This window comes from Pongo abelii, chromosome 2, assembly GCF_028885655.2.
Source record: "Pongo abelii isolate AG06213 chromosome 2, NHGRI_mPonAbe1-v2.0_pri, whole genome shotgun sequence".
Taxonomy (NCBI): Eukaryota; Metazoa; Chordata; class Mammalia; order Primates; family Hominidae; genus Pongo; species Pongo abelii.
In genome coordinates, this window is record NC_085928.1 from 5954203 (window position 1) to 5981803 (window position 27601).

A 27601-nucleotide genomic window follows, 5' to 3' on the forward strand; every position below is an offset into this window, starting at 1 on the left:
ATATTTTTAGTGCTAAATGGTGCTAAAAGCCTTTTCTGGCAACCATTAGAGATAGAGAGGCGCTTGGTTAGCTTGGGAGCAGAAAGCTGAACTGTGTGGCATCACCTGGTTTTGTCAACATGCCTTCTTGGGCACAGTCACTTGCCGGCAAGATCTGGCTGCGTCCAGATGCACTTGCATTTGCCAACCTGAATGTGCTTGAAAATGATGCTCACCCTTTGGGGAGAATAAAGCTCAGACCTCCAGCTCTGCCAGGCCCCAGAGTATCATAGATGGGTAAAGGGAAGAAATCATCACCATCAGACAGAAATCTCAGCAATGATCACACCTTCTTAAAAAATCACATAGAGCTTTATTAAATAAACCAAGTAGAAAGGCTCCTATTTACATCCAGGTTGTCAGTTTGAGCTCAAGTAATATGCAAGGCACAATTCTTCCTTTCTCCAGCTTTAGAAAAATCAACCACATGGCCCAGCCCTGAAGGACTGAAGGGAGCTTGTGCGGGATCCCGTCATCCTGGACTCTCCACACAGGGTCCACGCATGGATGGCCATGGGCATGAGTCTCTGGATCTCCCTGAGGGTGGCCCAGCCTCGGACTGGAGCACAGGGGCCTGTGATCTGAGAATCTCAGATCCAGAATCAGGAGCTGGGAAGAGAGGACTTTTCCAAGGGTCTCCTCCCCCAGCCCCTGGGGAGTCCCTTCTGGATGGGCAGGCCCTGGGCTGGTGGCCGCCCTCCATCATTGGCCCAGGCTGGGCTCTAGGGCCTGCTGGGAAGCTGCCTGGGGCCCTGCGCCTGATGAGCTGCCATGAAAGTGGCCGCCTCTCACACTGGCAGGCGGTGGCTCAGATCTGCTGAGGTTCTGGAGTGGCACAGGAACAGGAGGAGCAAATGACACTGGGTCTTTGTGCTGAGGCAGGACACAGCAGCTTTCCGAAACACACACAGAAAATACGACTCCTGCTGCCATCTCAAGGACATTTTCCTAAGGACAGTCCTGGTGTCCTGATGGAGTGAGAGGGATCACACTTGGGATGTCCCAGCAGGGCCTAAGCCAAGTCCACCAGATGTCTCAACAGCTTATGAAACAAAAACAGAGGACTGAAGTCTGTTCACAGTGGCCCGTGGTCGGGCAGCAGCCCTGGGTGAGCTCCCGTGTTCTCCAGCCTCTCGCTCACCCACGGCTTGACTATCCTGGCCTCCAGGTGCTGGTTCCTGAGGCTTCCCTTGCGGCAGTGGGGCAGATACAGGAACACTCACATCCCATTGCTCCCCAAAAGTCCTAGCAGCAGCCAGACTAGGGGAAAAGTAAGTTTTCACAGGGGGAAAAACGCCACCAAAAAATCCCCTAAAGTAACTGGACAATCCTTTCCCTGAGACCACTACAGTAACATCACCTACAGACAAGTTCTAAAGAGCACTTCTAACTGTTCAAAGTCTTGAGAAGGGAGAGATTTTAGCAACGCTAGGAAAATAAAAACGCAACAGCACATTGTCCAGAAACCCTAGACAACCATGCAAAAAGGAATGAGCCAAAAAGTCTTAGCTTTGTAAGACTTGAAAAAAACACACATTTAAAACTCCTACATAAAAGAATGAGCTAATGGGCAGAGCCGAAACTACAGCTCTGTATGAACAGAGATGGCAGTGAAGCTGGCCTGGGGCCGGGGCACTCGTCTGGAGGGGCTTGTTCCAGTGTGAATGCAGCAGGGATGTTCCATCTTGGGGGGGCACAAAGCTTGGCTGAGACCCATCCTCCGGGAACCTTCACGTGGCCTAGTGGGAGGCATAGGCTGGGCTCCACAGCCCTGAGGGAGGGCTGGCTTTGCGAGCAGGAGGCAGTGCATTGGGAGATGTGGGTGATGAGGCAGCGAAATCTAGGGTGGGAAGAGAGACAATGTGAGCAGCAGAGCCAGGGAGAGCGGCGTGCTCCTCAGTTACACCCAGCATTCAGCAGGCGTCTGCCTCGCCCAGGACACTCTCATAGTGATGCCCCGAGGCCTCCCCGGCCAGCAGAGGGAAGTCCACGGGCACCTGCTGAGCTGGCCTCATTCACACAGAGAGGCCTGGGATGCCACCCTAACACCCAGGAGCGCAGAGCCTTCCGGGGAGAACATGTCTCAAGTTTCAGGACCGCAGCAGCATCTGTCCAGGGGGCATGAGGCAGGGAGGCCCCGTGCATCTGATTGCAACGCAGCCTCGGGCAAGAGCGCCAGAGGAACAAAGACCCCGAGGGGAGCAGCGATTCTGCAGTGGTCCGGAGACCTTGCAGAGATCCAGGTGCGGCTCCCAAAACCCAGGGAGGAGCACGCTGAGAGAGGCAGCTAGAAAGGGCAGGCACCTGCTGCCAGGGCAGCTGCAGAAGGCAGCAGAGCCGCAAGGAGGCCGAGCACCCGTGGCCTCCCCTGGGTACCACTTCGCAGGTGGAGAAGTCGTCAGGCAGAAGGCAAGGGTGTGTGGGCTCTCCTTACCCCGGAAAGTACTTCTACTCACACAACTGGGTCTTCTTTCAAAAAAATTCAGGGACCCCCCTGAAGCCGGTCCATGGGCCCCCATGTCAGCAGACACGAGCTCAAGGACTCTTTGTGTAGGGGAGAGAACCCTCAAATGGGAATCAGGAGACATGAAAGGGCCTTCGCGTACAGCAGTACAGGCTGGGCACTGCATTGTTTGAGAGAGAAACTGCATTCACACAGTGAGGTGCTCCCTGGAGCTATGCAGGGTCACCAGGGCTTCGGGGTGACAAGAGAGACAGTTGGACCATTGAAATAAACGACTCTGCCCATTCTTCTAGGAAATTTCTCATAAGAACTACCCAGAATCTCCATCTGTGAATCAGCTCGTCCAACCCCAGCTTAGAGCCTTCTGAGGCAGCCTCAGCAAGTGGGCATCTGGTCCTAGCATGCACTCCTGCCTAGACAGAGCTCCTTGCTGCCCATATCTCCACCCAGCATGGCTCTACCTGGGGAAAGCTCTTGCTGAACCAGGACTGGCAGCCCCTCTGCCCTGACCCTCCTGGCTCCCACATCTGTCCTCTGGGCCTCAGGCTCCTTTGGCCCAGGCAAGGGCCTGTTGAGACTTCGGGTTCAGGAGCCTCGACCCCTCCCCCAGGGCTCTTCTCTTTCTCAGCAGCTCTGCCTGGTTGTGCCTGCAGGGGGGCTACTCACAGTGGGGGCTGTGCCCAGGGCTGGCTCGAGGCGTGAGGGCTGCAGGCACAGCAAGATCCCGGGGCGTGCAGACAGTGTGGTAGGCTGCAAGAGCACATGGTTGGTTAGAGCAGGTCGGGGCAGGGGAACAGACCCAGAGATACATGCAGCCTCCTCACCTATGATCATGACCGCCGTCCCAGCCAACAGGGCAAAGAGCGTGAAGAACATGACCTGGTAGGAATCCAGAAAGTGCTGAAAGAGGCTGGCTCCATCTGCGATGAATGGGAAGATGAGTTACTAAAACCACCAGGCCCACTGTGGTGTCCCATCATGTTCCTGCATTACTGTACGTCTACAGGGCAGTCCACAGGTCCCTCTTAGATGTAAGGATGGTGGTCTCAGAGGGCCAGGCCAGCTGCTGGAGGCCCGGGCCCACAGCTGTTCTTGGTACCCTGGCGCTTCTTCTCCTGGCGCAGGCTGCTGAGCAGATGAGGGGCACAGCCCCTGTGGCTGCCATGTTGAGAACAGATGGGAAAGCTGGGGAACTAAAGCCTGCATCATGGCCCCCAATGAGCAGTGATCACTTTGAGGGACATTCTGCATTTCTGACTCCTCCATTTCTTACACCTCAGGTTTCTACTGATAGCCAGGACCACTCCTGCCTGTCCCTCCCCATCCTGGTCTGTCCCACATGATGTCGTTCCGCGACTCACAAGGACCAGGCCCACGGCGATCCATCACAAAAGCCACTGTCACTGGGATGGCAATGGCTTGGTTGGTCACGGGGCTGGAGAAGGTCAGGGTAGTGGACAGAGGCCCTTGGCTGCCGGCTGCAGGGTCCGAGACGCCAACCGTGTATGTGATGAAGCTGGGCCACCCAAGAGACTTCTCCTTTGTGAATGCCAGCACGGCCGGGGACCCGGATTTCACCTGGAAGAGACATCAGAGCTGGGGGTGCACATTCTGCAGAGTGGAGGGACCACTGAGTGGGGCCTCAGGACCCCGAGGCGGGAGGGCTGCTCTGCATGGCCCATCTCTGGAAGCACCCCCGCTTCAGCCTGACATGCTGGGCTTCCCTCCTGGGGCCCAAGGGTACAGGTGGGGACCCCTGCCCAGGTAACACCTCATGGGCAGGTAATTACACCTGGGCACTGCTCACGGACAGCATGTAGTCTGCAGAGTCCGGAAGCCCTGTCCATACTCAGGGTGTTTTTTGAGAGAAGGACAAATCAATATGAATGTCAGAATCAAATTCAAGCTCATTTAATTCTAATCAACTGCTGCTTACAAAAAGGCTAAACTAGGCCGGGCGCAGTGGCTCACGCCTGTAATCTCAACACTTTGGGAGGCTGAGGCGGACGGATCATGAGGTCAGGAGATTGAGACCTTCCTGGCTAACACGGTGAGATCCTGTCTGTATTAAAAATACAAAAAATTAGCCGGATGTGGTGGCAGGTGCTTGTAGTCCCAGCTACTCAGGACGCTGAGGTGGGAGAACGTCATGAACCTGGGAGGTGGAGACTGCAGCGAGCCAAGATAGTGCCACTGCACTCCAACCTGGGCGACAGAGTGAGACTCCGTCTCAAAAACAAAACAAAACAAAACAAAACAAAAAACAACATACTTTGGGAGGCCAAAGCGGGCGGATCACAAGGTCAGGAGATCGAGACCATCCTGGCTAACACGGTGAAACCCTGTCTCTACTAAAAATAGAAAAAAAAAAAATTAGCCAGGTGTGGTGGCGGGTGCCTATAGTCCCAGCTACTTAGGAGGCTGAGGTAGGAGAATGGTGTGAACCTGGGAGGTGGAGCTTGCAGTGAGCCGAGATTGCGCCACTGCACTCCAGCCTGGGCGACAAAGCGAGACTCTGTCTCAAAAAAAAAACAAAAAACTAAACCAACATGAAGTATTACCAAGCACCAGCTATCCAAGGCAGCAGCCCAAGCTCTGCTCATGGCTGGTCTCCAGCAACCGCCAGTGGGCCGGCCCTCCTCCCTCATCAGAGATGCTGGGCATTCCCCGCCTCTGTGGGAGAACACGCGTTCACGCTGGCTGCAGCAAAGCAGGAGGAGGAGCAGGCGGAAATGCCGAGGAACTCCTTGGTTCTCTCAACCCAGAACTCTTCCCAGCCTGCCAGGCTCTGGGCCTGAGGGATCATTCACCCCCCAATCCCACCCCGCGACTTAGTCATGGGGGAAGTGAGGCCTGGAGAGAGGGGACTTGTCCCAGCAGGGATTAGGGCTTTTCTCCCTGCTCCGTGGCGGATGCTCCTGCACTGAATTCTGCCATGCCACGCACCACACGTTCACTGGCACCTTTTCTGGGTTCTCAGTGCTGTCCCCACCAGCTTAACTTGTAGCTGGGGAAGACCAGCAGAAGTCAGAACAATTAATACAATCACGCAGCCTGAGAGACAACAATAGTGCTACAGAAGAAGAAAAGAGTACTTCAATTTAAAAATTCTAATTGTAAAAATAAATTTTAAAGAGAGCTGGCCCAGGACATCCACACCACATTCCCTCTTCCTCCAGGGCCTTCCTGATGCCCCTGACTCCGGCCTGGCCTGAGGCAAGCAGATGCCACTCACCTCCAAGTTCTCCAGAACCTCTGGGGCACCAAAGACCCTGACCTCGGAGCTGGTGTAGTGGTTGCTCAAAAGGATTTCAGCCTGGTCAGCGAAGAGACCTGGGCTGAAGGGCACCTCGGCTCCCACCTGCTCTGTGGAGAAGTGGCTGCTGGAGAGGGAGGCAGTGACCACCAGAGCTGTCTTCTTCATGCTCAGGTGCTTCCGCTGCTTGTCCGTCAGCCTGTGCATTGTGATTGAGCAGAAGTACTGGCCTGCGGAGACAAGGATGTATTGTCTTGTCCCCTCTCCTGCCCGTGCGCTGATGTCATTTCTTCTCCCTGCTTCTCTAACCAGGGGACTCCTATGCATCCTCCAGAGCCCAGGTGAGAAGTCACCTCCTCCAGGAGTCCTCCTGGGAATCCCCTATAAAGGTCTTGGCCAAGCTAGGATACCCTCTGTGACCAGTAGTCCTCCCAAGTCCCCCTGGCGTCAATCCCCAGGCTGGGCTCCTGACAATCTCTGCCCTCCGGACAGACGGCCATGATGAGCTGGGCACGTGGAAGCCGCAAGATGCCCAGAAGACAGAGACTGTCTCCAAGTCCCTTTCACTTTCAAATCCTTGCAGTTACCCAGAGCAGCGTCAAACTGTGGCTCCACGGTGAACACATCTTGAGATGGGAAATCAAAGATGGCCGGCTTGAACTGGGACTGGCAGCTGATGAGGGTCTCTGGGTGCAAGGCCTGGATGACTTCCCTCTGGGTGGGGGTGCACTCGCCTAGAGAGCGGGGAGACAAGAGGGTGTGGGCCAGGCCTGATGGCCACCACACAGAATTCCACCAGGCCTGCACAGGCTGGCTGGGCTGCAAATGCCACCTGCCCCTGCATGTCTTCCAGCAGGGCCCCAGGGCGGCTCAAAGCTTTGAGATGCAGCCAGGATTGGTAAGGCTAAGGACATATCATATGGAAGAGGACGCCATCAGCATCACAGGGAGCTTCAAGTCAGAATTTCAGCATTTGTTCCAGACCTTGCATCCAGGGGCACAGCAGATGGGCCAGGCCCACTAATGCCTGTCTTCTGTCCCTGTCAGCAGGGGAAATGGCAATTTACTTCTGCACATTCAGAGGGCACTAGTTCTCCACTAACATCTGAGCAGCATTTAGGCAATGGCACAGTGCTATCCACTTGCGCTGAGGAAGGAGCAGAGGCTGCCATGATGGAACAGAGCTGCCTCGTTAATCAGGACGAGAAGGGCGGTGCTTCACTCTGCCAGTGAGGTGGTTTAAGAAAACAGCCCTGTTGACTTACTTATTTCTGGCAGCTGCTGTTCAGGGCTGTCATGGGCAGGGGATGGGGTTCAACATTCTATGCATGACCTGGGAGAGGTCATTACAAAAATTAAAACCAGAGACGAGTCCTGCTAATTCATTAGTTTCTGGGATTCGTGGTGGGAAATTGTGGCTTTCTTTGCTAGGGTGCCCTCAGGCTGAAGTCACATTTCCAGTGCAGAACAGGCACCTTCTGGGAGCTGGGCTCCATTATGAAGAGTCCTTTCACTGGCTAAGCTTTTGGAGGACTCCAATTTCAGAAACGCTGGAAGGAGTGGACGAGTGGGGGCTAAATGCCCTCTCTGGAGTTGGTGTGAGTGTGAATAGGAGAAGCAGACAAACTCCATCCAGAGGACACAGGAAGCCACCTCCCTGCTCCCAGGTACTCTGAAGACCGCCCAAGCCCCTCATTAAGTACCTCTCAGGTTAGAGCTTCTGTCTCCCACGGCAACAATCACTTTGGAGGCTGTAGCCTCCTGGAAGCTGGTCTGGATGGGGTGGAGGTGACGGGCCATGATCCTCTGAGGGACGCCAACCACGACCTAGAGAGGGAGCCAAGGAAGCTTCATGGAGCGCGGCCTGTGTCCCAGTCCATGCTGGGCGTTTCCACAACCTCACCCTGCAGTCTGTGACACAGTGTCACCCATTTCACAGGTGGCAACACTGAGGCTCAAAGCCTAAACGCCTTGCTAGAATGTGGCAGAGAGGGGGTTTGAGCCCAGTCTGGTCAGACTTCACAGCCCAGTTCTCCCATTGAACAAGCTGCTTCCCCCAGCAGCCGACTAGACGCTGAGCAGCGGGCCTGAATTCATTAATCGATCTGGGTGGGCTGAGGATTTTGGCTCTTGAGACAGCCATGATCACTTCTCTGTAGTACAGCACCACCCCCACCCAGAATCCAGTCTGCCCAGATTTTCCCAGCTGTTCCCCCTGTGCCCATCCTGTACCTGGCCACATCCAAACAGCCCCAGGCTGGAGACCTCCCTGGACTCCCTTGGCTAGGACACCCTCCCATCTTCTCTGCAGAGCCCAGCCTCATCTACCCTTCAGGCCCAAGGCCACTTCCTGCAGCTGAAGGCCCCCCTCCCTCTCTCAGCAGGCACCAGCGCTCCCTGCCTCCAGGAGGTCTGATTTCTACCAGTAGGTGAACTTCAGAGCAGGGATGCGATCAAAGTCCCTGCAGCTCCCAGGGATGTGGCCCATGCAGAGCTGTAGGTGACCAGGCATCACTGTCAAACTCACGGGGCCTCTGCTCAGGGCTCACCACCATCCACCTCTAGGGACTGACAGAGACTGTGTCCCACTCTCTAGCCTGGGACCCCCCAACCCTGGCTCTCCTCTCCCCTTCCTCCCTGTCCACCCTCAGAGTGCCCAAGGCCTCCTGGCCCCTCTCCTGCCTGCACTCCTGGAGTGCCCGTGCACTCCCACCCACTCCCAGGGCTTCAGAGGCCACTTCTGGGCTGAGACCCCCACCCTGTCCAGCCTTCCTCACAGTGCTCCTGCCGCACCTGCCCAGCTGTGCCCCCTGCCTCACCTGGGAGAGCTGTGACATCTCTAGCTCCCTGGCCCAGGCTCCTCACCTCCCTGCAGGCCTACCTACCTCTGTGTGCCCCTCTCAGCAAAGGACCAGTAGCAGCCTGGTCACCCCAAGCCCTTCCTCCCCTCCAGCCCCACTTCTGGATGCACGGAGCTCTGATGTGCCTCCCTCCCTCCCGTCTCTCCCAAACCTGCCTTTAGATTCTGCCCCACCCAGTGATCCCAGCTGAGGGCCTGGCCTCAGTCTCTGGCCAGTTACCCTGTAGTTACTGCTCTCTCGAGCTCCTCCAGGCACCAGGTAACCTCTGCAAACACAGCCTTGGTCTATAGCACTGTTTAAAAAACTCCACTGAGTGTGGCATAAGCTTCTACCCCTTCACCCTGAAACAGCAGCAGCAGCAGCTAATTTCTGCTAAGCACTGGCTATGAGCTGAGCACCACCCTAGGGGCTTCCTACTTGCTAACTCACTGAATCCTCGCAACGCTATCATCCCCATTATACAGGCAAGAAAACCGGGACATAGCGAGACTCAATGATTGCTCAGTCATAGCCTCGCAGTGGCCAAGCTGGGATTTGACCTAGACCGTCTGGCTCTAGATGCCCCACCCTCAACCTGCACCAAACTGCCTGGAATCCAGTGCATTTTCTGATCTGATCAAAGCCAGACCATGCTTCTCCCACACCCTCTGTTCCAGCCCCCAGGCTCTGCCCTTGAACCCTACACACCTTTGTCCATGCCACCCCATCCCCTGACCAGAGGCTCTTTCCAGCAGAGCACAGCTGTATTGTCACAGGATGCCTCTGTCTGCAACTGGCTCGCCCAAACTGCAGAGCCGCAGCACTAAATATGCAAACTATTAGGTTAAACTGCTAGGTTCCATAAAGCACATGCTGCCTCTAAAAATGAGATGCATTTGGATCTCAGCCAGACTTGGCCCACTGATTCATTCTCAACTGGAGATGAATGGGAGAGCAGGTTTTGTCGCCTCCAGACTCAAAAGGTGACTTGCACTGGGAGTCTTAACCTTGCAGGTGACAGGGAAGCACCGGCTCCCAGGAAGTGCCCACTCCGGGGTTGCCAGACCCAAGCCCATGGGAGCTGGAATCCACCCTACAAGGCCGCCTGTCCTCATCACACCCTCTTGAACATGGGGAGACTGAGGCCTGGAAAAAAAAGGGAGCTTGTCCCCATGTCAGAGTCAGCAAGTGGCCAGTCCCAGACTCATGACTCCCAGATGCCAACCCCTCAGATGGCTTTTCCCCAAAAGGAAAAGTCTTCATAATCCTCCCAGAAGGTCAGGCCCGCCTCACAGGCCACTGAGCCACATGTGCCTCCGGCTGCTTACAGCCCACCTCCTTGTAGGTCCTCAGGTGCCCAGCGACCTCGTAGTAAACTGTCACGGATCCCACGGCCCGGGCCACAGCCACACCCGTCTTGGGGTCGATGTGGAGGATGCTGTTGGCCGAGGAGCTCCAGGTTCCCGAGAGGCCTGGAGAGGAAGCACAGGTGTCAGCCCCCTTCCCATAGCTGGACACTCCAGTCAAAGCCCAGCTCACCTGGATGACAGGCCAGCTTCCTCGCTAGCTGCCGCTACCCCCCATGGGGGCTCACTCAGCAGCCTCAGGAGACAGCCACGCTGCCTGCCCCAGTGCCGGTCATGCTCCTGGCTCCAGCCACCTGGAGCCATCAGCTCTCCTACCCTGCTGCACCCACCCTCTACAGGGCTGTGGCACCTGCTCTCCCTGACCGACAACTCCCTGCCTGGAATCTCCGGACCATCCTGGCATGAAGCTTTAGCTGACTCCTGCCCAGGAATGGTCTGGTGCTGCTGCCAGGCCCTGCCCTCTGTAGCTCCTTCCCCAAAGCACAGCCCCTCCCCATCCCTTCGTTGCCTTATCAATTCCTTTTTACCAAACAGACAGCAGGTATGAGGCTCAGAGCTTTCACCACATACACATCTGAGTTAAAAGCCAATCACATTATATAATAAATACAATTAAAGGACTCAACCATAATCTATTTATGGCAAATTATATTTGTTTTTCCTTAAAGGTAGTATTTCATCTCCTTTTAAAATGAATTTAGTAAGGTTAAAAAAAAAAGGTGGAGACAATTTGAAAATAAAAGCTAAGTAAATAATTGTACACGTGTTCCACAGATGTACTACAGGTCACCTGGGCATGGCTGAAATTTGGAAGCCCCTGATTTAGCCCAGTGTCCTTCTTTGCTTAAGTCTCCCAGCCTGTGCTGTCCACTATGGCGGCCACTTACCACAGAATACACTAAAATGGTGAATTCAGTTCCTCAGCAGCAGCGGAGATCCGTGTGTCTCCTGGCTAGAGGAACTGCATGAGACTGTGCAGAGGCAGGATGCCCCACAGGAGCAGGGGACCCCCCCACCGACTTGGCAGAGCTGTTCCAGAAAAGGGCTGGCAAATGCTTTCTGTGAAGGTCGGACATAAGCATTTGGGCGCAGCCCATACGATCTCTGCTATGGCCACACAATCTGGCAGTGGTAGGGTGACAACAGCCACTGACCATACATAATGCACGGCACAGCTGAGTGCCAACAAAAACTTACTTGCAGAAAACAGGCACAGGCTGGATCTGGTCTCTGGGCAGCAGTTTTGGAGCACTGCTCCTGAGTATCCTGCAGGTCTGCCTGTAGGCTCCCGTGACTGGCGCCGAGCCCCTGCCCAGGTAGCCCCCACCCAGCTTTGCAAGCGTCCGTGATTCCACAGGTTCCCTTGCTCAGGATCTATCTTACCTTCCAGGCTGGTCAGAACAGTGGCCAGACAGAGCACGTCCCCCACCACCACGGCCCCCGACAGCTCTGGGGAGATGGCCTGTAGGACAGGCAGGGGCACGAAGTCCGAGAGGCCCGGGTGCTCTGCATCCCACACACGGAGCAGTGTCAGGCCCACGCTGACTGTGCGGACGATGCAGGTGTTGTTGGTGGGGCCCTTCCCAATCTGCACAAAGTCGTCTCTAGGCACAGGAGAGAAAGGAGGGCTCTCAGTCTCGGGAAAGAAACTTCCAACTCCCAGAGGGAGAAACGTAGTCCAGGTCCTCTGCTGAGCAAAGCATTCAACTGACTGAGGTCCCAGGTGTGGTCCCAACTCGAGGTTACCAAGCAGTGGCCCCAGATGAGGGACCACTGCAGGCAGGTGGCACAGGCTTGACCTCCTCACTTGTCATCCCAGAAAGCACACACAGCTCGCAGCCAAGCAGTGGCAACAGCATCATTCCTGCATTCCAGAAAGGAAGCTGAGGCCCCGAGGGGAAAGAGATCCAGAGTGCTTCCTCACGCTCTTCCCACCAGGGAACCGGACATGCCAGAAAGGGAAGGCTGCCCTTACTATGCAACCTGACTGCAGAAGCAGCCTCTGCCCCTTTCCTCCTCTGAAAAATGGGGATCATCACGTGACCGTGATGCAGGCCTGGCATGAGCACTACATGAGGTCAGCAGTGGGGAGGCACCTGCCACAGGGCAGGTGCTCAGTCAGTGTTGGCAATGGCAGCTTTGGTGCAGAAGTGTGGACTGTGTGGGGTGACAGTTTGGGTTAGGGATCGTGGCTGCATCCTTGCCTCCACCACACCTTCTGACCCTGAGTGCTGACTAGGTCTCTATCAGGTGCTCCTGCCACAAGAAGGCCAGAATGACCTGCAGTGCAGCCAAAGGGCTGGGAGAACTGGGCTCCATTTCCTCCAGGACATGCCCTAAACTGATGCACGGCAATTCTGTGCGCACACACAGAGTGCCATGGTTTGCCAGTGGTCCTCATGACCACTCCCTCAGCTGAAGGAAAGCCCTGGAACCTAGGCCATATTGCCCAACGTGAGAGGTATGGAAACAGATTTTTGGATGGTGACCTGCTCACAGGGCCCACAAAGCGCAGAGCTGGGGCTAGAACCAGGCCTGACTCTAAACCCCAGTTCTTTCCATAAGGCAACACCCCTGACACCTGTCTTTTAATGCATTCAGCAACAGGGAAACACAACTGTGGAAGGACCTGTGGGCAGCCGAAGCTGAAGGGCCAATTTCCTGTGCCTTGGGGAGCACTCCCTGGAGCTGCCCCACACCCTGTTTCCTCCTTTGGGGGCTGATGCCTGTCTGTCTTCCTCTGAGCTGGTCTGCATCCCCTGAGGGCAGTGGTGCTTCCTCGTGGCCCTGCATGGTGCAGCATGCTCACATCTCTTGGAAACTGAAGTAATACACATCTTCCTTCAACAGCAGCAGCCTTTCTGTGTTATCCCCAGTTGTCTCTACCAGGTACCAGACAGAACTTCATAGGAGAAATGACCCTTGCCCACATCCTACCTGTTAGTGGCAAAGTTGAGGACCGAATTGTGGGCATGGAAGACATCTCCAGAGTTGTCGTGGAAGTGGACAGTGAAGATCACGGTCATTCCCAAAGGCACAGCCACCAGGGCCTCCTTGTTCTGGGTGTGCAGGACAGGGCTCATGGAAACCCTCAGGTAGGAAACAGGGGATACCTAAGGGACAACATACAGGTATGATGAGGATTCAGTGCCAGGGACTGGCCTCCAGGAAAACCCACCTCCCAAGGAGGGGACGCCTGCCCCCAGCAGGATCCACCTCAGGAACAATGCAGGGCTGGACTTAGGGGTCCTGAGAGGAGTAAAGGCCACACTCCCCAGAGTGTCCCAACCTAGTGACAAGGTTCTTACTTCCCAACACAGCAGACTGGCCTCTCTATGAGAAAACCCACCCAGGAGTGTCCCAATCCATGACTCGGATAAATGAGATCACTATTTACATTGCAAGAGGGTCCCCTGGGCTGCAAATGTCCAGTTTCTTCAGAGAACCTGGCTCTTGGGGCATTTAAAGAAACGATGTCCTCCTCGATCGCAGGGGCAGCGCTAAGCAGGCCACAGCGTGCCCTGCAGGCCACCAGGGGAATGAGAGAAATGGGGATTTCTGGAGCCCAAGAATCAGAGCTCCATAAACAGCAGCCCTTGTTTCTCTGAGTCCAGGTGAAAATCTACCCTGGCTCAAAAGCTAGTGCTCCAAAGGTCTGAATTTCTTTGACAAAGTTCAGTGGTGCAGTGTCTGGTATACATCTAGTGCTCAGTACATATTTGTTGAAATAGGATGAGCAGTCAGTCACTTTCACTCACCAAAAATTAGAGCGGGGGATTTGCTGCCAGGCACCCACTTTGAAACAAAAAGATGTGCATTAATGAAAGAGGTCTGTGACCCAGGCAGAGTCTAAAGATTTAAGTGAGTGTGTGTCTTCTGTCATCCAGGGTTCAGCAAGTGGTGATGGTGAGACATGGAAAGAAAATTCCATTCAGCAAAACCCCAGGACCTGACCCAGGGATGCTGATGGAGAAGGTCCCACCCCTAAGGAACACAGAATGGCAGAGGGCAGTGCCATGATATGGCAGAAGGACACAGCCCAAACCAGACAGACCCCATCTCTCAATTCCCATGCAAGCTTGAGCAAGTCACTCTCACTCTGAGCCTCAGTCTCCTTGTCTGGAAAATGGGCCACCTCATTCTCAAAACCACAGTGGATGTCATGCACTGGATGTCACGACTTGTATGGCAGGTACCGAGCACAACATTCAATGCTCTTAAGAACAGACCATGTTCCAGACACTGGGCTGGCCCAGAATAGGAGCTCCACCATGGGTGGTGATAACATCAGTGGCCAGGCACGGTGGGTAGAGCACCGGCACTCCAGTCAGGAAGCTGTGGTGCCAGTCCCAGCTCTGTAACCTTATGCCAATCATGGACCTCGCTGGGCCTCATCTATGAAATGAAGTTCTTGGAATCAATGATCTCCCAAGGATCTTCGGCTCTGATGACCAGAAGATGCTGCAGCTTTTTATCTACCTAGGACCTTTGCCCCTGAGTTACTCTTAAATGCTTGTCTACAGTTTCTCAGCTGGAAGGTGAATATATTCACTTTTACGCCTGAGAGGCATATTACCTCAGTGCTATTGCTTTCATTACTCCAAAAAGGAGAAGAATGCAACCCTACCTTTACAGCAACAATGATGGTTTGGTTGGCCCCAAAGGGCTCTTGTGCAATCACTTCAATGGTGGATGTCCCGATCATAGACCCTGATGCTAGAAAGCCTTTCTCATCAACATGCACAACTGGAACCTTTTCGGGTCCATCCAGGACGCGGTAGCTCAGAGAGGCTGCACCATCCCTTTGGAAAACAAAACAGAGCTGTTTTTGTAGATGGCAGCAGTGGGAGTGGGCCTGGATACAATGCCAGGAGATCTAAGAGTTTGAGGCTCCTCATGGTCCTGGAAGGAAAAAAAGGCCCAATCTTGGCCTCACGGACCTCAGGACCACGTGCCGTCAGTTGTCTGAGGCTTCATCAGTCACCCACGGAAAAGTAATTCAGAAATCCAATGGTTCCGAGCAAAGTGTGGCTTCTCACTCTTCCCAGAGCAGTGCCTGCCGTGGGTCGGCCAGCAGGGAGGGAGAGACTGTGAGGGCAGTTTCTTTCATCAGCTCCATGGGACATTTACTGTGAAATATCATCTCTGCAGCAAATTGTTCTCAATTTACTGAAGCAAGGCAGCCGACATAGTGGAGGATGGGGCTTTGAGTCGGACAGAATCCAAAGCCGGTCCCAACATGTCCTGCCACCAGCTGTGTGCACATTATGTCCCCTCTTCTCTCGGCGTTGACTTCTTACATGGTAAAAGGTGCGTAATGATCCTGCCTTGTCCTATTTCTAAGGACTGTCAACAGGATAAAAACAGGCTACCCGCCAAGAAAACTGTTAGCAAACTACTGATACTATGCACTGGGTAGGAAGCAAACTATGCCGTATCTTTTACCCTTTTACATATTTATTAATATAATAAACCCAGGAAGCAAAGGCCTCCAGCTCCCAGGGCTAGTTTCCATCATCTCTGTCTCTTCCACAGCCCTATAGATGACTAGGAGCAAATGTTATTGCCTCTGCCTAAACATTCTTCCCCCACCAACCCCTTCCTCTTAACCTGGGGAACTCTTATTCATCCTTCAAGAACTCCAGCCCGAGCATCTCCATCTGGGACATGCTTCCCCTAAATCCCCATGGACAGCACCCTTCTTTGGGCTCTGGTTTGAATATTACACCTTGCTTTTTAATAGCCTTCTCCTGCTACCCTCCTCCGGGGCACCCTATGTCACCCATATCTGTGTTCCTGGAGCCCAGCACGGAGCCTGGCACTTTGCTACTTTTGGCTGAATGAAAACATGTATGTGTTTCATGCAACATGTAAGTGTCCTGTGGCCCGTGGAGTCTCCCGCTTGGCAACTGCCATTCAAATGCAAGCCACTCTTACGAAAGGCATCCCCTTGGAATCAAAGGTAGGAATTATGTTTGCAGAAGAGCTTTAAACAGCTTTTCCTAAGCGTTACTGTGTGGCCCCCTCGCCTGGGGATCTCCCTAGGGTGCAGCTTCTCCCTGGGCAAGTCTGGGGTGGGGCTTGAGAGCTGCATCTCCTCTTCCCAGTGATGCTGATGCTTCTGGCTCATGGGCTACACTCTGAGTGGCAAGTCTTGAAACACAACACTTCTAAGCTGGTGTTTTTTTCCCTTTTAAAAACTGAATTTTAGTACCTCACATAAAAATGTTTCTAGGCTACAAGGAGGAAAAAGAGACCCCAGTGAGAAGTGATTTCAAGAAGCAGAGGAGCACCACAGAAAAGAGAAGGAGCAGGCAGAGGCCTCACCCATTCCAAGCACAGCAGGAGAAAACCTCCCTGAAAGCACCAATGGCTCCCTGACAGTGTTGACACATGAGCTGTTGGATGCAAGCACAGCCGCACAACTTTGCTGGAAACAAGAGCTGACTCACGTACCTGTTTGTCTGCAGCTTTATATATGAGTTGGGCGACATTAATATTTGTTCTGCTTCTACTTCAGGGTTGAGCAGCTGCAGCTTCTCAAACACCTGCAAGAGAGGGCAAGTTTCACTTCCGATGGGGCACTGGAGTCACATCCAAGCCAGATGTCGGCTTCTCTTCTAGCAGCAAGAGCCGAGGAGGGGCCAGAGAGGAGAAAAGCGGCTTTCTCTGTCAGGTCACTGGTGACATGATGTGAAGGGCTGACCTTTAAGAGGCCAAAGGTGTGGCCGGGTGCAGTAGTTCAGCCAAGGCAACACAGCAAACCCCCAGTCTCTACAAAATAATTTTAAAAATTAGCCAGGCATGGAGTGTGCAACTGTAGTCCCAGCTACTTGGGAGGCTGAGGCTTGCACTCAGTCTGAGCAACAGAGCAAGACCCTATCTCACACACACACACACGGCCAAAGATATGATGAGAAAAGGTAGGCAGGCTCACATTTGTGTAGCCTAATGGGAGCTCCTTCAAGGAGCCTGGAAACACAGGCCTCTCCCTTCGTGCCCAGTGAGGGAGAACTTTAGCTGCCAGGATGTGAGCACGGAGGGCAGCACACACAACTCCAGCACCAGGGTCTGCTCAGGATAACTGTGCCAGGACTGAGCCTGGACAAGACGCCACTGAACTGCTCCTTTCTCTCACAGAGACATCCTGCTCCTCACTGCCACTGTTTCAGAACAACCCCGTTCCACCTCCCAGGCCCCTCTGGCTGGCTCTGGCCATGTTCTTGCAGGATCCACATAGACACACACAGGGGCCTGGTGAGGAGCTCAGTTCGGCAAATGATCAGCCTCATGAGGTTGGCTCAGATCTGATCCTGGGACGCCCAGGTGCTCCAAGGCCCTGGTGGCTCCCCGAGCCCGTGGTGACAGCACTTACCTGGGAACTCCAGGCCCCTTCTCTGCAAGACTTCAGATGTGTCCACCACCTGTGTAAGTCCCCTCTCTCAGGCCCCTCAGGGCTGCTGCCTCCTTGGCCTCCCAGCCTGGCTCAGGGGCAGTCACTCGCTGGCAGGTAAAGCTGTGCCCTGAGCTCCCCACTGGCCTCTGATCAGACCAGGTGGACACCCCTCGGGCCTGAGCCCTGGGCCATGGCCAATATCATCGGATCTGACGAGTGATTCTCCAAGAGGAAGATGGCCTGATTCCATCCCTCCCAGCTCCTCTGTGCTCTGTCCACGTAAGCCTAGATTTCCTTGTGTGTAACATGGTCCACAACTAACGTCCTCTCCATGCCTGTCTTGAGAGTTGTGGGATCCATATGAGGTGACAGGAGAAGCAACACTTCCCAAATGGTGAGAAACAGCCTTTGGGAGCTGGGTGGTGTTTTGGTGTCAGGTGAGATGAGGCTGACTCGGATGCCCCCTTCCGGCATCCACACGGAAGCCACCTCACTGAGTCTGACTTGGACACACTTACTGCCCGGTAAATACATTCATAAATAGGATTCCTCCTATTTTTTTTTAAACCATGCATTCCTATTTTCTCTCTTTAGATGGAGGGGGAGTTGTAAGAGTTTTCCCACTTTCCTGTTAACTATAAGAAAAGCAACAGCACAAGCACCAAGGTAAATGGCAACTGATATTTGATCTCATTGTCAGGGAGACAACAGGGAGCGGCGGGACCTGTGGCAAACTGGAGAGTGCAGCTCTAATGGAGGCAAGGTTGCTTCTCATCGCCTGCTGATTTTGCTGTGGCAGACACCATATCTTTAGGACATGCTGCATCTTAGATTTTTACATAGAATCTTCCTATCTTTACATGACAACAAGCTGTCTCAAAGGCCTGAGTGAGCCAAATAAAACACGTTTGTAGGCTGGATCCAGATTCTCTAGTTTCTGATTTACTCAAACTCCACCTGCTGTCAGATAGGGAAACAGAGGCACAGAGCTGCCAAGTGACCCAACTGAGGTTACAGAATTTGGAAGCTGCAAAACCCTGCCTTTAATTCCATGATAGACTCCAGGACTTACTTCCTTTTAACAAAGAACATGCATTTGGTGAGTGTGGGGACGTGCATGTGTACCTCTGTGTTGTATGTATGTGTCTCTATGTATGTGTGTCGTGTGTGCATGTGTGTTGTGTGTGTGTGCATGTGCAGGCAGGGGTGAGGGGTTGGCAAATCGGTGGGGGTTTTTTTGTGGGTGTTTCTTTCTTGAAAAGTTTGCTTCTTTGCCCCTGATCAGGGAGGTGCTTGGGTTAGATATAGTTTATTTCTTCTTGAGGCGGGGACTAGAAACCGTTTCTTTTCTTGGGACATATAGGGAACATTTTTTGTTTTTCTTTACAGCTTAGGAGCACCCAAGGGTTACTGAGGCCCAGAGGAGCAGAACAAGGCCCTTGAAGACAAAAATGCTCTTCAGAGCCAACTTGCTAACTACCCACCTTGCAGAGGGGCCCAGAGGGGCAGGAACTCGCCCAGAGCCCATCCTATAAGTAGCAGGGACAGGCTGGATACAGACCCAGGGCTGCACCCCAGACAGGAGAACCACTAGACGCAGTCCTGACCCCCTGGCTCTGAACAAAGCGCCTCCCTCTCTCAGGCTGTTTTCCAAATGCAGACAGGGCACAGTCCTCAGGCCTCTTGAGGCCACCCCCAACTTACCCTGTGACCTTGACCCTCCCCGCCTCAGGGGCATCAGCAGTTGGCAGCCCCTGCAGCCACTGCCCCGCAGGCTTCACCTGAGGACTGGAGGCAGCAATACTGAAAAACGTGCAAGGGCGCCCCAGCCTCTGTTGGGTGCTCTATGTGTGTTAAATAAACACAAATGATTAAATTATCAGCCACTCAGACACAGTGAGCCCCAAGCTCAGAATTCTTTGCTCTTTTGGCCACACATCAAGTGAGTTCCCACCTCCAGGCCTTTGCCAGTCCCTCCCATCCTGAAACATTACTCCTCTGTGAAGCCTTTGCTTGGCCCCACCTCTGGGCTCCCATAGCACCAGTCACACCCGGATGCTTACCCCACTGCGATGGACCACTGTCATCCCCACGGACTGAGAGCTTCTCAGGTCTCTCAGCCCCTGCCCATGCAACATGTGGCCCCGAAGGAGGATTGGGCAGCTGGCACTTCCTCTCCCACTTCCCTGTGGCCTGTCCACCTGCCTCCTACCTGGACTTGGATCTCATCCGAGAGTTCTCTGGCCAGGCCATACAGCTGCCCCGACGTGGGGTCCACAGCCTTGACAACCACCCTCAGCCCGGTCCGGCCTTTCACCCGGCCGAGCACGTTCATGGCAAAGTTGTACTGTGATGGGAGTCGGATCGACGCCTGGGAAGACATCAAACACGTTTTCAGGGGTAAGGCCCAAGTCCCTGTGTCCTCAAAAAGGCAGAGCCAGACAGTAGCCCCAGACCCCCCAGCCCTCCGGTCCTGGTAGCTGTTGGCCTGTTTTCAAGGGCCCTGCCTTCCTGCCTGTGTTGGGTCTGCTAACCCCAGAGCTGTGCAGACCCGGCTTCCCCAGCATGGGTGCCCGGGTCCTGCCCTGCCTGCATCGCACAACATGCACAGATGCATTTGGAAAATACTGGGCCCACCCACATAAGCCAGGGGCCTTCACGACAGGATGTCCCTCAGACTTCAGTGCTTCTAGGTCACCCAGAGCGATGCTGGGTTTTGCAGTGTGTCCCTGCAGACTGTTCTGTTTTGGTATATCTGTTAATAAGTCTCACTGCTTGTGTTCCATGGGAGCAACTTGGGGGAGCCCCCAGGCACCAGGGACAGGACCCTGTTCCCACTGGGTGAGGTGGGGGGGCATTCGTCCTACACTAGACAAGCTTCAGGCAGCCTTTAGGAAATCCCATCCCTGGGCCTGGGTCTCCTTCCAGGCCTCCATCTCCACTGTCCCTGAATCAGGCACGGAGCGACCTTTCAAGCCACCCTCCACTTGGGTCCTATGTGTCCAAGGCCCACCTGGGCTTGAGCCTAGAGTCACAGGGGCTGGTGCCCAGTACCATTTCCCCACTGGCTTGCTGGGCAACCCTGGGCAAGTCCCTTCCCGTTTCTGGCCTCAGTTAACACAGAGAGACTTAGTAGTCTCCCTGGCATCTTCCAGCTCTGACATCTCAGGAGAAGCCAGGGCCCCTCGCTGGGCTAAGGGAAGGGGAGTTTGGCCTCTGGGATGAACCAGGAGAAACCGAGGGCTGCCAGGCATCATGTCAGAAAATGGTAAGCTGCAGACTCTGACCTCCCAGGACTTTTGTGACTTCCTCACACGGCCGCTTCTGTTAGGAGAGGCACCTACTCACCCCGTCTGTGTGTTTAGCATTTGGGAGAAGGGAGTCCCGATGAGCCTCGGGAGAGGGAAGAAAGTGGGAGGGCCTCTCTAGGTGTGAGGGTGGGGACTTCCTCTGAGACAATGTGGTGGGAACCCTCCCTGCCCGTCAGGGTGCTGGCCTGGGACAGGGGTGGGAGGTGAGCTCTGGGGGGGGTGGTTACCTACCTCGTGGTGCCGCCCTCGGAGGTCCAGGACGTCCCGCTTGGTGACAGACCAGTGGAAGGTCAGGCCTGGCACGGCATTGCCGAAGGAGAAAGGGTTCTGGTGGTTGGTGATGCCGGTGACATAGATGGGCATCTGCAGGGGAGAAGTCAGGCCCAGTGAGCAGTAGCTCCCAGCACTGGGAATGCCCCCAGAAGCTTTGCTGCCTCCTTCAAGCAGTGGGAGATGAACCTAATTCCTCCCCAACTAGAGAAGAGCACAGCACAGGTTTGGGAATTTTGATGAAATATCAAACGAGCAAACCAGAGGTGGGACTGTTTTCCCCACACTGTCCCTCCCCTGCAGCAGGTTGCGCCTCTCCATGGCCAAGAGACTCATTTCCGGAAGGAGTCCCTGGAGCTCTAGGAGGCCATGGGTCCCCAAGCAGCACAGCTCGTGCTGCCCCACAGTGCTGGTTCCTCCGGGCCCCTCTCTCCTAATCTAGCTGGGGTCCCTGCTCACAGGGCATGCGTGGGTGGGGTCACCGGCTCCTTTAGTCTCTATTTGCTGAGTCGGCTTGAGGGCACAGGTGGAGGCAAGACGGCAAAAGGCCACAGCAGGTGTCGTGCCAGGCTGCCCAGTCCACTCCCAGTGCTGCCACTTCCTAGCTGTGTGGCCCTGGGCACGGGTCTTAAGCTTTCTGTGTGTTCATTTGCTCATCTGTGACATGAACATGGTTCTGACACCAGCCTCCCAGGGCTGCTATGAACACCAAATGGATTAATGTCCAAGACAGCACGGAGTGGAGTAAGTGCTATGGTCACTGTGCTCCTGTTAGGTACCTGGTGCTATTCCAGATGTGGGAAGGTGACAGGCCAGCAGGAAGCAGGCCTTCGTCAGTGGCTACCAGAGAGCAATGGAGGGTGTCTCCCTGGGTGGGGACAGGTGGGAAGCGGGCCTTAGATACCCGGGCCAGGCAGATGGAGGAGGTGGAGAAGCACTCTAACTTGAGGACAGGGTTCCAGCAGTGGCTCTTCGGGAACCAGGATTCAGAGCCCAGGAGGTCCCCTCACCTGGGTGCCCGTCCTCATCCGCATGATGGGGGCGCGGATCCTCACGGCCCGTAGCAGCAGCACCTCCACCTGCACGAGGTCCTAGGGAAAGAGGGTGGCACTTAGGTGTGGGGATGCAGTGCTGGCCAGGGATGTTTCAGGAAGGGACCTCTCAAGCGAAGGAGGCTGCGGCTCAGAGTCTGTGGCGAGAAGGCCCCTCAGGATGACCAGCACGGTGCTCCTCTGCCGAGGGAGGCCTGGCTTCGTGGGCGGCTCGTCCCTCATGGGCCAGCCACTGCCTCTCCCAAGGTCCCACAGGTCCCAGCCCAGTCCCCTGAGGCTGCTGCCCTGTCTGATCCAGCTGTTCCAGGTCAGCACTGCAGACCTGGGGCCAGGGACTGGTGCCTGATCTTCCTTAGGCCTGGCTGCCCTCAAGCAACAGGTCTCCAGGCCCTCCCAACCCCAAATCCAGCCTGCCTCTGACTGAGCAGGGTACAGGGACAAATGCAGGAGCCCTGTAGAGTCTGATCAGAACTTATAACCTCCTTCATTCTGAACTCCACACTCCTATTAATCTGGCCAAAGACTAACTCTCCTGGCTTCTTCCAGGCTTCTTCTCAGTGCTGCTGAGTCATGCTGAACTGAGACTATTAAAACCCTTAGACTCTTTGACGTGCTCATGCTGAGCCCATCTTCTGAGGCTCATGACTTGGGCTAATGCCTGGCACACAGTAAGTGCTTGATAAGCACCCATACCCCTCCTTTCACTCATCTTTCTGCTCAGTCTCCTCCTGCTAGTCCTGGCCTACCCCACAGCCTTGGAGTGCTGGTTGTGTGATCTGGACTGGACAGACGGAACTGGAAGCATCTGACCAGAATCACATGCCAGGCATGAACAAGGGGCCGCAGGTGAAGCCCCTGCCTGCCTGGGCTCAGAACATGCCTTTCAGATAGGGCTCGTGGTGCACCCCTCCACCTGCCAAGGACCACCAGGGCCTTTCCCCAGCACCTTCCCAACCCACCAGATGGGGGACCTAGAAGGGATGGTGCCCAGCAAGGTTAGACCACAAAGAAAAGGAATATGCAGGGCCCTGTGCCCCTCTTGCTGAATTTCTAGCCAGCTGCCCTTTACCTACGCCCTCAGGAGAAAAATCAGCCAGCTCCTGAGGCTGCACTCCTTTTTAGAGAAAAAAAAAAAAACACAGTCTCCTGTGGTCCTGAATGTCACGCTCCAGGAAGCCCATCTGAACCCTATCCCATCCCCAGGACAAGTTTTTACATCCCCAAGGCTTTCTCTTTGTCTTCATAATTGACACACACTGGGAAAAGGAGTAAATCAATGAACTCAATGACAGATCAAAGTCAGCCTCCGAGAACAAGCACTTCCCTGCACCCCCTCTAGGGCGGTGCACTTGCCAGCTTCCGGGGTGCTGTGTTTACAGGCTCTGAACTCAAGACTGCACAGACTGCTTCCAGGGGACCTAGTTCTCATGAGGAATGATATGACTGACTCTGAAACAGGTTTCTGTCCACAGTTGCATTACACATCACAGAAGGCTCTTCTTACAGACCAGGTTTCTGGTGCAGCTGTGAGTGGAACCCCAAAGCAGCCTTCCGAGATGCTTCTGCAAGTCACTGCTGGCAAAGGAAGTCAGGGAGAATGCAAAGACCCTGATTTTAGCCCTGAGCCTTGAGAGGACTCAAGGAGATGAAGGCAAAGTGCTCAGAGCAGCGCCTGCCCTCACCATGATTGCCATCATCCTCCACTGGAAGGGCCCTTTGGGGCCGGGGGTTGCTGAACACCCTGTCCCATAAGGAGCAGCTGGAAGGACTGGGAGACTCAGCCTGGAGAAGAACAACCTCTGGGGGTCTGGGTGCTTCCATATTGGCAGGGCTGTCCTGCACCAGGGCCCCTGCAGGGACTGCAGACCCAGGGGGCAGAAGCAGCACCCTTGGAGAGGGGTGGTCCTCAGAGGTAGAACTCAAACACAGTAAAGAGGCTTATGTCCCAGGCACAGCTGCCCAGTCTCCAATAGCACGCCTGTTACCTGAGAGATGATGACCACCTTGCCAGTCTCTGCATCCACTGCCTGCACGAGCCCAGACACAGTGCCGTTCCCGATGGCGAGGCCTTGTACCAGCCCGGCAGCGCTCACCAGCGCAACGCTCTCATTGCTGATGGAGAAAAGGATGTTGGACTGAGGCTGGGGGCCGCCCTCGGAGGTGACCTGAGCGGGGAGGAAACAGCGGTGTGTCAGTGCCCGTCATGCCAGGCAGCCCGCACCTCCCACTCAGAGAGCCAGGGCCCCAGTGCAGGCAGCTTCTGCCTTCTTCTCCCAGTCACTGCATGCAGGGCCAGAGGCGGCGTGCCTGGAACCGGGTGGTGGCCTGCACTGGGGCTGGAGCAGGACGTGGCCTCTTGGCTCTCACCTGCATCGTGGCCCCGATAAGCAGTGTCACCTTCCTGGGCATCAGCCGGAATGGGGGAAAGACCTGTTGGGAGACACAGGAGAGAAAGGACTACTGTGCCCCAAGCCCATGGCACCAAGCATAACTCACACACTACGTTTCATGAGAGGAAAACTTGGGGCATGGACATCGCCCCTCTCTGAGCAGTGACCAGAGGGCCCAGGGTCCTGGGCCAATGCTGGGGGCTGTCTCCCAGCCATTGGCCGAGGCTCCCTGGTTCTCTGGGGTGTGTTCTTCTGTTTGTGACTGTTTCACTTTCCCTAGATGTTAAAACCCAAAAGCTGGGCCGTCCTCTTGGAGGGATGGCTTTTATGCAGTTGAGCCATCCCCTTAGAGCAGCGGTTCTCAGTGTGTGGTCACTAAGCAGCAATGTCAGCAGCGCTTGGGGACACATTAGCAATGTACAGCCCCAGCCACCTGGCCTGTGGAGCCAGAGGTGGCCCCACAGAACAGCCCTGCCGATATGGGAACACCCAGACCCCCAGAGGTTGCTATTCTAGCACGCCCTCCGGATTAGCCTGGGAGGAGACCAGGGATGTCGGTGCCACTCTGTGCAGCAGGTGAAGCCCCCACCTGCTCCTCCTGTGACCCCTACAAGTGCCTGCCTGGCAAGAGTAGGTGAGTGAACGCAGGAGGTGGCCAGGGTGCTACATGTGTGGGAGTATCAGTCTCTGCAGCTGTGCTATTGATGGGCAGAAACAAATTTCTCATCACCAGAAGAAGAAAGGTGCACCTCCATCTAGAGACACAGATGGCACCCACCTGCTTCGGATCACAGATTAATGATGCTCACCAGCCCCTGCGTGGCTCAGACGCAGGGTGGATGCTGGCAGGGTTGGTTTAATGCTGCTGCTGTGAATAGACTTAAAATGATGCCTGGGCCACAACTGCCATGGCCTGTGGCTGCAGTGGGGCTCCTGTCATAACCTAATGCCCCGAGACAGCCCCATACCACACACTGAGCCGGTGTGGGGACCTCAAAGCTCCCCTCATCCAGGAATCACCTACTTCAGGAGTTCCCTTTATGACACCTCTGCTCACGCAGCCCCTGTGACAGGTGCCCACTGCCCTTGAAGTGCCTGTTCTAAAGGCTCAGGACTAATGGTTAAGGAGTTCTTCTACACATGAGTCAGCATCTGTCTAAGCTTCCACCCAGTCAGTGCTTTCTGGGAATGGTCCTGATGTGTCCCCTTGCCATGTGACCAGGTACACCCCTTCTCTGAGCCACACAATCCCCCATGTCACAGAGGAAAAGTCAAGTCACTTGGCCCCCTCCCTTCGGTTCTGCCAGTCTAACTTTGCTGCCTCCCAGATCCCTAGAGCTAGTAACAGCTGCCTTTTGATGAGAGGACATTGTAGGACACAGATTTTTATATGGCTTCTCTACAGTAGCTTCCTGGACTGTACTATAAAGATACCCCCAACCCCCAGCACTGGGCTGATCCCACATGGTGTGGGAAGAACCTGTCTTACTTCAATCTGTTGTGGGGCTGAGTTGATTCTCTGTCCAGCTTTATTGGTCACACTTGCAGTTAGACTGGTCTGGCCAATGGCCACGCCGCGGATGAGGAATGTGATAGTGTAGTTGTCAAGGGCTTCATCAAGGGCCCTGAAACAGAGGGAAGGGCTGGGACTTCTCCAAGACCACCCCGTGGGAAAGGCTGCAGCCGGGGTCAGCACTGTCTCTGAGGTGCCCTCCTCTGACCCCTAGGAGAACTCACACCAATGTAATGATCGGGGAGGCTGCTCGGAGCTTCAGGTCCATGAAGGGGAAGTATTTGGCCAGGAATGGCTTCTTGTGCAAGTCCAGCACGCGGACATATGCCTTCACTGTCTTCCCAATCTCCACCTGCATCATGGGGACAGAGGTTCAGGGGCGGCCTCCAAAAGACCAATCCTACCATCTATGGTGCCCCATGACTTTCTGAGATAGCATCACCAACCTCAACCCACAGACCTGGGAATCAGGAGAGTCACCCAGGTTGACTTCTGGACTATCAGCCAGTCAGCAAATGAAAATCGATGAGGGGGAGCTTGGGGATACTTAGAGGCATAAATTCCACATTCTACTCTTAAGTAACTAATACACTAATTGGGGAGATGAGACACCACTTAGAACAGCAGCATCCAGTAGGAGCTCAATAAATGCTCACTGACTGAACAGCTCACACCTGGCAGTGTATAATACAGTAAGAACTTTAGGAAATGAGAATCAGAAATACACAGTGAAGAAACAGATGATTAGCAAACAGCAGTGGAAATGAGATTATAGGAGGAGTATGTGAGGCTGGGTAGAGCATATTAGCTTCTTAAGGAGCCTAAGCTGCATGAACACTCCCCTTTTAATTACCAGCCCTTCTATCCACTGAGTAACCTGACCGCAACCCTCTGAAGCCCAGCTTCAGTCACCTCAGATATCTGGAGTAATAAAAATTCCGTATCAGTGTGAAAGATAAACTGAGATCTATTCCTTGTCTCTTTTTGCCATGGTGCTTGGCATGGGTGAGTTGTACTCATTTGCCACTGAAACCCCAGAGAACCCAAAACCTATATTCTGGGAAGAAAATACATGCTCAGCAGGGCATGTGCCTGGTTGATTAATAACCTACACCAGCCAGAAGACATGACTTCCCAGGTCATGGCTAATTTAGAGACAGCAGGATTTACTGCCAAGCCTCATGGGGATGTCACCTGGGATGAAGAAGTCCTTCAATGAAGGGACTCTGAATCCTCCACATGTAGTGAAGGAGATGGGAGACAGCTCTGCAAGCTCACAGGGGAAGGGATGCAGACCCCAGGAGCAAAAGCAAAGGCCATGCGGAACATTCCTCCCACAGTTCCCTCCCTCCCAGTTCTTGCAGGTCAGCCGAGGGTGCCCTGTCATGAAGCTTCCACTGACCTTGTCAACCACACGGATGTACAGCTCCTGAATGTCCGATACGTAAACGACAGCCTTGGCTGGGGCCGGGAAGACGAGGCACAAGTCATGGATCATGATGGTGGATGAGCCCGGGAGCAAAGGGTGCACCTGCAAGGTTGGGGCGGAGGTGGAGGGGTGGGTGGTGGATTATGCAGCTGCAGGGCCCCCCTCTGCTCAGGTCCGTGAGGAGTGCCTTGCCCTCAGCACCAGCCTATCACCTCATGGGATGCCAGTGGCAGAGCCCGCCAGGCCAGCACCGGGAAGCAGTGGACAAGGGAAA

At 54.6% G+C, this 27601-nt stretch overlaps 1 protein-coding gene across 2 annotated transcripts in view; it reads right to left on the bottom strand.

Moving 5' to 3' along the window:
• Positions 1-329: 329 nt before the first annotated feature.
• The window catches only part of NUP210 (nucleoporin 210), a 106401-nt gene continuing 79129 nt past the window's right edge, over positions 330-27601 (bottom strand). The window contains exons 21-40 of one of the 2 annotated variants that reach the window (XM_054551246.2): positions 27301-27429; positions 26123-26250; positions 25875-26010; positions 24363-24425; positions 23981-24160; positions 21954-22034; positions 20905-21036; positions 19575-19733; positions 16423-16514; positions 14594-14768; positions 12904-13079; positions 11350-11570; positions 9935-10071; positions 7463-7586; positions 6347-6493; positions 5865-5989; positions 3865-4081; positions 3328-3423; positions 3170-3253; positions 330-1879 (exon numbers count right to left, since the gene is read on the bottom strand). In XM_054551246.2, the coding sequence (XP_054407221.2) occupies positions 1779-1879; positions 3170-3253; positions 3328-3423; positions 3865-4081; positions 5865-5989; positions 6347-6493; positions 7463-7586; positions 9935-10071; positions 11350-11570; positions 12904-13079; positions 14594-14768; positions 16423-16514; positions 19575-19733; positions 20905-21036; positions 21954-22034; positions 23981-24160; positions 24363-24425; positions 25875-26010; positions 26123-26250; positions 27301-27429 (2703 nt within the window). In that variant the 3' untranslated portion in view covers positions 330-1778. Of the gene's footprint in view, positions 1880-3169; positions 3254-3327; positions 3424-3864; positions 4082-5738; positions 5990-6346; positions 6494-7462; positions 7587-9934; positions 10072-11349; positions 11571-12903; positions 13080-14593; positions 14769-16422; positions 16515-19574; positions 19734-20904; positions 21037-21953; positions 22035-23980; positions 24161-24362; positions 24426-25874; positions 26011-26122; positions 26251-27300; positions 27430-27601 lie in introns of both variants that reach the window. The other variant, XM_024244326.3, reaches the window with a different exon arrangement.